The following is a 9112-nucleotide window of genomic DNA, read 5'->3' as shown; positions in this document are numbered from 1 at the left end:
TTAATTCTCTTCTTAATTGTGCCCATGTCCATTGGATTTTTTATGATCTTGTGATAGTCCTGGAGGAAGAGAGGCATTTTCAGGGTAGGAAACATTCAAACTTCACTCTTTAAACAGGAACTGAAACCTGAAACTATACACTCACCGGCAGGCTGAGCTTGACAGCATCCACGGGTTCATGAAAAGGCCAGGCAAAGTGGTGCCTCCACAAAGATTTGAGCAGGACTTTCTGCAGGAACTGCAGTTGGTTGGTCATCCTCCCCTGGCGGTTGGGGTCCTTCACCGGGGGCTGCGGGGGCCCGGAAGGGGTCATCTGGCTGTGGGGGGGCATTCCAGGACTCTCAAAGCCCTCGTAGAGCAGTGAAGGTTTTCGGATGCGTTTTCCAGCTGTGCCACAGTTCTGATCCATCATTATTCCCAACATACTGGCATCAGGCCCAACATGGGAGCTGCAGAGAGCACAGTTACAAAGGAACTGAGTATTTTGGTTTGAGCTGTGATGATGAAATTCTATTAAGTTTTTCTTCTCATTATAGAAAGGTTACAATGAATATTCTGTGCTGTACATCCTGGGATTACCATGTAAGCTAATCAACTTTCATAATAAATAAGTGTTCCCTTGTTGACGTATGCTTCCTGTTATCATGTCAAATTTGATACAAAGTCAAAAAGGATACTACACGTTTGTTAGCAAGCACCCATCTGCCTGACCCTGAGCGCTCACACTGGGTGAACTGGTACAAGCACTTCCTCTTCTACACGTCTCACTCAGACACCCAACACCCGTTTCCATGCTTAAAAAAAACAACAACTTAGATTGTGGGAGGAGTTTAAGCTGCCATGTTACTGTAATGACTGGAATAGTGTAGAAAATTTACACACAAATTCTAATTCCTAACCTTGTCTACCACAAGCCACCCATTAGTCATTAACACAGGATTGTGATGATATATAAACAGAGCTTAGGGTACACATTAACTTGTCACAGTATTAACACTAAGCCACTCCTACTTCTTGTTGTTCTGTGTTTGACAGGTGCGAGACACCGACTGTCTAAACTCGTTCTCTGCAACCATGACTGTACCTATGAGCGCCTGGTGACTTCAGAGTTATGTTTAGATGACAGGAGAAAACAGTTCTATACAAAAGTCACATTACCAATACGTAACACGACACTTTGCACCAGCGAAGGAAGACCATCTCTGTTGAACTCTGGTGTTGTACCTGACTTACCATTGTGCCTCCATGTGTACCTTTAATAACACTAAGGTGTAAAGAAAGCATATCCTTATACACTCCAGAGCCAAACAGTATAGTTACGGGTACTGGATATAAAGTAACAGTAGTTGTATTTTATGTCATTAACTGTGCAGTATTTTCAGAGTCTGGTTACTTGGATGGGGACTGTTGGTGGCATTAGCATCAAATCTACAGTGACACTAATGCTAGTATTTTTAATTTAAAAAGAAAAATGTAAAAAAAACAGCAATTCTGTTTATTCAGTTGTCCTTTCAGTGCTGCAAGGTATTGACTCACCATGATCCACCTTCACTGGCCCACCATCTGAACCACAAGACTTATAAGACTAACCAAGGCAAGAGGGGGTATTTAAGGTCACCCGCCTGAAAACTGGTCTCTACCAAAAGCCTGAAACAGCTGGTGTTGTATTATTGGATGCTGCACCATTACCATTAAGTCAAAACAGAAAATCGTTTTTTTAAGTTCCACATTTAAGCAAACAGTGCAAGTAATATAACCCATGGGGTTAGTAGCTTAAGTCTCCTATGCATAGCCTAAGGGTATGTTTGCACTGATCCACCCTACACACAAAATGTAAGAAGAATTAGCAACATGATACAACAAAAGGAGTGCAAAGCTATTGTAAAGCAGTCATTTTAAATGATACAACTGTTGGAAACACATTTGACAGTTAGTGTACTTTATTATTAAAAAGGGAAATAATCATGTACAAAATATAACAGCACTACACAAAAAACATGTTGGCCTCAAAAAATATTTAACAAATTAGGAGACAAAAAATAGATTCTCCATTAAAGTATTAAAAATTTATCATATTTAGAGACAGTTTTTTGGCATTATCGGATTAGTTCAAAATGATAGCAGCTGCTAACTACTGGGGCTAGTGTGCGCTGTAACCAGGCAACCAAGGGAAACACCCAACATATATACTAATAACCCTACATTAAAAATCACATTTACCAGAGACATTGACAGGCTCTCTGTATGTGTGACAATACTACTTTAATAATACATAAATAACTGGTAGTGGTGCTACTGATAACAGAGCGTTAGCCGTTATGCTACAATGGAGTCGTTACACCGGCGATCACAACAACCCCATGACCGCCACATGGCTACAACAACAAACCAGCGAAACACGCAGTGACTCTGCCGTGGCTGTGCGCCCGACCCCCCTATGTATGTACTTGCACAACGATCAAGTTTAACTATGGTTTTGTGCTACACAAATGCCACATTTATACATTAGATAAAGCCTTCTTAAAAGATGCCAGGTCAGCATTGTCAATTGTCACTGTCAATAAACGCAGACATACAGCACCAAACGTGATACTTACGCGTCTCATGAGCAACCCTTTGGGCTCAGGCTAGAGCTAGTAATGCTAACTGCTAGACAGTGTGAGAGAGCGGCCAACGGCAGCCGAAAATGGCGCCGGCACAGCGCTCAACAGTCGCAGTTTGTTATGTTAAAAAGCCCAAAACAACCTTACTTCTTCCACATGAAAGTCACTTCTAATGCCTGTAACGACGCGATAAAGTCCTTCCTGTAGCATACTCAGCGTCCACCTCTCTTCAACTGGCATTACAGCAAACAGGGTGCCCGTTCCGTTATATTTAAAATAAATAACCATAAATGTTCACAATATTCCGACTGATGGAAAGCTGAGAGTCAGTTATGCCGGTAGATACCTGTCAATGAGCGGGTTAACAGCCATTTCCATCGGGATGGATCCGGATTCTGTTTTTAGCTACACTCAAACCAGGATCCGTCTCCAGTCGTCAGATCTCTCCGTTCCCCGCCACGGAGCTCTCTTTCAAATCTGCTTCGCTGAAATGGCGACTATGCGACTACACCCGGCTTTTTATAGACCCGTCGCAAAACCCATTGGACACACCACCCCAAAACGTCCCCACCCCTTGGATTTCTACTGGCTGTTCACGACCTCAGTTAAAATGACCACACCCCTGGATACTGAAACTCTCCAACCTGCAATTCAGGTCAGCCTATTCGCAAGATTTTCCTGTCCGTCAAATAAGTTGCACAACACTATTGGTCCACCCTTCTACAGCCTTTAAGATATACTGTATGCAACTGGCTCCGCCATATTATCCCCCACAGAAAGCGAGGGCAAGGAAGCCAGCCTGCTCCATATCATATTACATTACGTCAACGTGTTGAGAGCGACGACGGGTATTGGTCAAAGCTGCTGTAACGCGGGCTTTCAGGGTAAATACCATGAAGCCTATTGGTTGTTGCATCCAGTCACGCGTACCCTCGAAGAGCCAAGGGCTTCTTCCCACGAGCGTTGTACTAAACAGTACATCCGCATTTTTATCTAAGGGAAACGAAGCACAGCCGCCATCTTTAAGCACGTTGAGAGACAGTAATATGATCAAATAACCCTCAACTCAAAACACACAATGTCAAGAAAAACCTGTAAAACGCCGTATATTCGATTTACACGCGCAAACGGTGTAAGATCCCAACACTTGGTGAAGAAAGCGCCACAATTTTAACAGTCAGACCAGCCAAGCCTGTAAAACGAGGCCTCCACGACCCGCAGTTACACGCTGTGAAAGGGCGCAGATCAGGCCTTACACATAATTTAACTAAACGATGTTTGTGCTGAAGCCATCATTTACATCTTTCATCAGCAATAAAAACCTAACACGAACACCTATAAGAAGGTCACAGAAACCAACGCCTGAATGACACAGCAGTTTTCATTAACAACCTCATCCAAAGCCTGATTAAATCAAGCTCCAACCGAAATATTTACAACTACGTTAACCAATACAGTCCAAGGGAATAATTAAATTAAAGATTGGACTATTGTTTTAAAGATTAAACCATCAAACCACACCTTTGTGGTTCAACCAAACAATAAAAGACCAAATAACATAAAGATAATAGTACAAAAATCGTACTTAATAAACCTATATAAGCGGCTTCTTTATAAAAAAACAAAAACGACTTAAACTCATTGAAACGACGACACACAAAAGGTTACCTAACCACTGAGCCCATCCCCCACACCAAGGTTACAAATTCCCTGCAATGTCACTGAAATACACGATACAGCACTGGCACATATTAATACAGCTTCAAATATTTCTAACGTTTTCATAACATTGTGCTGTAAAAACAAACATTAAACTAAACATTTTTAAATATATATATAAAAAATATAAAATGAATGTTGAGTATAAGTCAATAAAGTCTGGAATGTAAAGTAAGTAAGAAATCCAATGATAAATCCCAAAATAATGCGAAACCTTTCTTCAAATTATCTTCTTGTCTTCACAGCTCGATACTTTTTAACCAACACATTTCCCTCAAACATGTCCGCCTTCTTCCCCCATTCCCTGCGCAGGGTGGGGGAGGGGAGTCATGTGACGACTCGTGCCCGTTCATCAAATCTGGACACGTGGCATTCTGCAAACACCGCGATAAAATGTGTTCAACGCGAGCCCGAGCTCATAAAAACGCCGTGTCCATATCCAGAGAGACGCGCAGATTATTCGCCACAATTAGGCGAATAAAGTTGTCGAAATATCCGAACAAAGGACATACTTTCCGTCGGATTTGGCTCGTTCTGATTGGCCAGGCGTGACCACGTGACTAAAAACGATTGCAGTTTTACTGATTGCGCTGTTTGCCGAACTCTTGCACCTGTAATCCGTTTATGATCGCCATAATAATCCACATCTCATTTGTCGGAGTTTGTCAAAGAAAAATACTGACATCTGTTTTTTTTCTTCTGATCGTGATTGCTGTCGATCTGCGTCTGCGTTGCACCATGAAACAATGCGCATGCGCTTATCCCACGTAGACGCCTTGCCAACAATGCCCCCAGTGTGCAAGAGCGACGCTGATCCAGGAGCAGTTTTACCCATAAAGTACGTTCTTGTGTTCTGCACTGAGTGTTCCCTGGAAGGAGGTGGGATTCAGCTGGAAGTGATGAGTGTTATTTTACAGATTAAAGCAGGAAAAGGGGATAAACAGGGGGTTTTATATAAATAGTTTTTTAACAACAATTTAACTTGTTCTGACATTAAACTACAATCTATTCCTTCCCCTACCCTGTCCTATCTAGTATGTATGTCTCTTTATACGCATATCCATCATCTCCGCTTTTGTCTCTATTTTTTAATGTAATTTTGAAAAATGCTTTTGGTATTTCTCTAGTCTTGTTATTTTTCAGGTATTATGTGCCTGTGGAGCGTTATGTACACCTTGTGTGTATTTGTATTTCAAATAAGACTTGAAAATGGACAATAAGCTTCACTGAAGTAGTCCCTGATGAGTCGAGACTTTTGCATCACGTTAAAGTGGAGTTATCATTTCACTGCTGGATTCCAATGAGATTATCAGACACGTAACTGTGTTATCAAAATAATGAAAGCAACATCTTTTGATCCCAGATTTCAGTTAGCAGGTAATTCATTTAGACAGCAGTTATTCAAAACCATGTTCCCCCAGGCACACTCAGGGAACAGCCGGTGATCTGTTGGATGTTAGATAAAAACTCAATCTGCACAATAAGGGTGTGATTATTGTGCAACCGGCCTGAAAATGTTGCACAGTGGAATGAAACTGAACTGCACATCCTGTATGTGATCATATGTTTGTATCGACTGACTGTTTATTGTTAAACAAATAGTTTTACTGGTGAGCTTATAGAGGCAATATTGATAACGACAACAAAGATGCACATTTCATAAATTTGTTTACATAATTCTTCTTTATCAGTCTTGTAACTTTTGTAAATCACATTTTAAATGTAAACACTTGCATTCACCAGTGCAAGCTGAAATTTGATAGGTGGTGTATATGTACTGCAGTATTTGTTGATAAGTATCTCATAGAAAATACAGATACTCTATTTATAGTACAGTTACTGACTTTGTCTTTCTTGGTTCTCACTATAAAGAATATAATTTTGACTGAGACACATGTTGTTGTTGATGTCATAAGTTTAATAGTCAGTGGAGCTTTTTGATCCTCTGTCCACTGCTAAACATTTATACATATTTGCAACTTTATCTTAAAAAGTTTTACTTTTAATTTGAAACATCTGAAGTGAAACTTTTACCTGTTAAAATCTAATTTGTATCTGAAATAAAAATTATAAAAGAAAACCATTTGAACCACAGGATTTTATTCAAGAATGAAAAAGTGAAACTGTATTTAGTGAAAGTGAAAGCCTCATGAACGACTCATCATGAGTCATTTTTGTTCATGGACAAATAACATGGATGTGTAAGTATAACCACTGTGGATGTGGAAATAACGTCCCTGTGGATATCTGAAATGGTTTTTTTTTAACTAAAAAGAACTGAATTACCAAATAATCAACAATCCACAGGCCTGTACACTTAAACTAGGTGTACTTCTAGATATCATAGCATTAGATTTAAGTAGAATGTACGTTTAAAGTTGGAGATATCTTGAAATAATCTCCCAAATGTAAAGCATTAGACTATTGCTCAGGCTCATATAATGATAACCTGAAGAAATACTGTGAAGTATATCCAGAATTACATAACATATGGAATCAGCGATGGTAAAGAGTAGGTCAGTTACATTAATGCCTTTATGTTTGTTTCTTGCAGGGGAAGAAGGATCAGCCTTCAAGAAACAGTAATGTAGGCAGAGGAAGAGGAGGGAGGATTGCGTCAGAATCAGCCTCCTCTGACTCATCAGCCCTGCTCTCTCCCTGACAAACACACACTCCCCCCTCTGTCTCCCGCTCTCTGTATCCATGTTTGACTGCGTAATCTTGTCACATGAGAGCAATCAGTCCAGAAACAGTTGCCAGGGAAGCTTTTTCCTTCCTTACAAAAAGACAGACTTGGGGATCTTAGATGTTGTTAACTTGATTGCACTACAATAAACGCTTTCTGAGTGCCTGGGTTTTGTCCTCGTGTTTGCGTAACCTTGTATTTGCAGCTCTCTGCTTCAGTCCATTCACTCATTATGGCTGACGAGCCTTCCCTAGCAACAACAGTTCCTTTTACTGCTGATGTGAGGAGCAGTGTTCGGATACAGAAGCTTACTGTGCAGTTCAGGTTCCCGTTCAGCAGCATTTCTGTGCTGATATCGCTTAAACATCCTTCTCCCTGCAAACGCTCATGTCACCCACATGCTAACTCATGCTTACTATGTCAACAGCCGGGCTCACATGTGCAGAATCACATGACTTGCTGATTTTCCATTCGCTGCTTTTTTATTTGCATCCCAATGTGCCACTGTTTGCTTTGCAAAGCTGAACACATTTGCACTGTTTCCATTGGGCTGATTGTGTTATTGATGCACATGGCTCTATTATTTCATTTTTCACTTTGCTAACATGCACTCACAGAAACTGTCGTGGTGCTGGGTCGTTGACCCAGCGTTTTGTGCTTTATGGTTATTTTCTTCTGTTCTAATTATTCAGATTTTGGTGTCCTGTGTTCTTCCCTTGTGCCCTGTTCGTGTTCTGGATTTCCTGTTTTATTTTGAAGGTCTGTGTCTGTTATCATTGTGTTCAGCTTGTATCCTCCAGTCGTCTTTGTGTACTAGGATCAGCTGTTCTTCCCTCCTGTGTGTGATTACCTGATTTCCTTGTGTGTGAGTGGGTGTCGGTCTGTGCTTTTTGTCGGCTTGTCTGTGTTCCATTGGTGTTTCGGTCCTCTCGCTGCCCTGCACCCCGTTTCTTATGTTCTCAGGTTTGTTATTTAGTTTTCCCAGTTTAGGTTTCTTTAGTCATTTCTCACTGTCAGCTCCGTCACCCTATTATTTGTAAATAAACGTCACTTGCATTATCAGTCAACTGCCTGCATTTTGGGTCCTTTTCCCTCCAACACCACACGGCTCGCCTCGACAGCCGTGACAGAAACAGAACCTGGGGCTCAGCAGAAGTCTGTTTCTGTCCCTACAGGTACCGTCTACACAAATGTGGGCTTAATGCACCTCAAGACAACAATGCGCCTTTTCAAGGACCACAAAGGTGTTTGTAGGTTTCCATATTAGCACCATTTTAAGGTGTGGAGATATTGAGGTAAAAGATACATCAATATACAGCATATTATATTTTGCAGTTTTTAGGTTTTCACAGTTTTCTATGTTTTTAAGTTACAGGACAAACTTTAAATGCATTCTGTCAGTCTTGTATGTCAGTGTTGGGTTAGCAAAGACTGGATGGATGCAGGCTGTTTGCCTTTGTTCTTCTTGTTCCTGCTGGGGTTTTTTTCCAGGTGCTCCAGATAAGCTTCATATAAAACATTTTAGGTTAACTGGTCTTATAAACTGTTTTCTAAGACTAGAAAAGTGTTGTAAATGCTTCACTTTCAGTGTGAGTGTATAATTGAATGAAAATATCTGAAATGAATGGGTAGGCCTACTCATGCATGCAGCTGTGAAGATTTTTGCACTGCTGCATTAGGTACAAAATCCCCACCAGAGGTTCAAAACGGTCTCATTGTTAGAAGATACGAATCAGGAGGATACAAACGAGCGCAATCCTGTCGAGGCAGCAACAGGAGGATGTTAGGATGATGATCACAGCCCTAAAGGTGTAATATGAATATTGATTCCTCTCTCTCTCTCTCTCTCTCTCTGTCTCTCTCTCTCTCACACACACACACTTCTCTAACATCCCTTTCACTTTTGCTGTCACAGATACAGAAAATCCTCTAAGCTTCTTATTGTATCACATTCACGTTGAGATTTACTCATTGATTCTTTCAGCAGTTTAAAGAGCAGAGATCCTGAAACTGAAAGACTCACAGGCTGGACTCCTGCAAGAAGTAACGACTAGGAAGACAACAGTAGCTTAATTATGCATTCATGCAAAGGGAGTTGAGTGAA

General features: G+C 40.9%; 1 protein-coding gene across 1 annotated transcript; it reads right to left on the bottom strand.

Moving 5' to 3' along the window:
- Positions 1-5: 5 nt before the first annotated feature.
- On the bottom strand, positions 6-4530 carry LOC121813841 (bromodomain-containing protein 2-like; the record flags this gene model as incomplete). Its single annotated transcript, XM_042217773.1, is given in 3 exon segments — positions 6-59; positions 146-449; positions 2950-4530. Coding segments are annotated over 3 exon segments (390 nt in total), but the record flags the coding sequence as incomplete, so codon positions are not given.
- Positions 4531-9112: the final 4582 nt, after the last annotated feature.

Source organism: Haplochromis burtoni, unplaced genomic scaffold (genome assembly GCF_018398535.1).
Source record: "Haplochromis burtoni strain Fernald_Lab_line unplaced genomic scaffold, NCSU_Asbu1 Contig_2941, whole genome shotgun sequence".
Taxonomy (NCBI): domain Eukaryota; kingdom Metazoa; phylum Chordata; class Actinopteri; order Cichliformes; family Cichlidae; genus Haplochromis; species Haplochromis burtoni.
The sequence above is the reverse complement of the archived record's forward strand: the minus strand, read 5'-3'. Positions and strand labels throughout refer to the sequence as shown.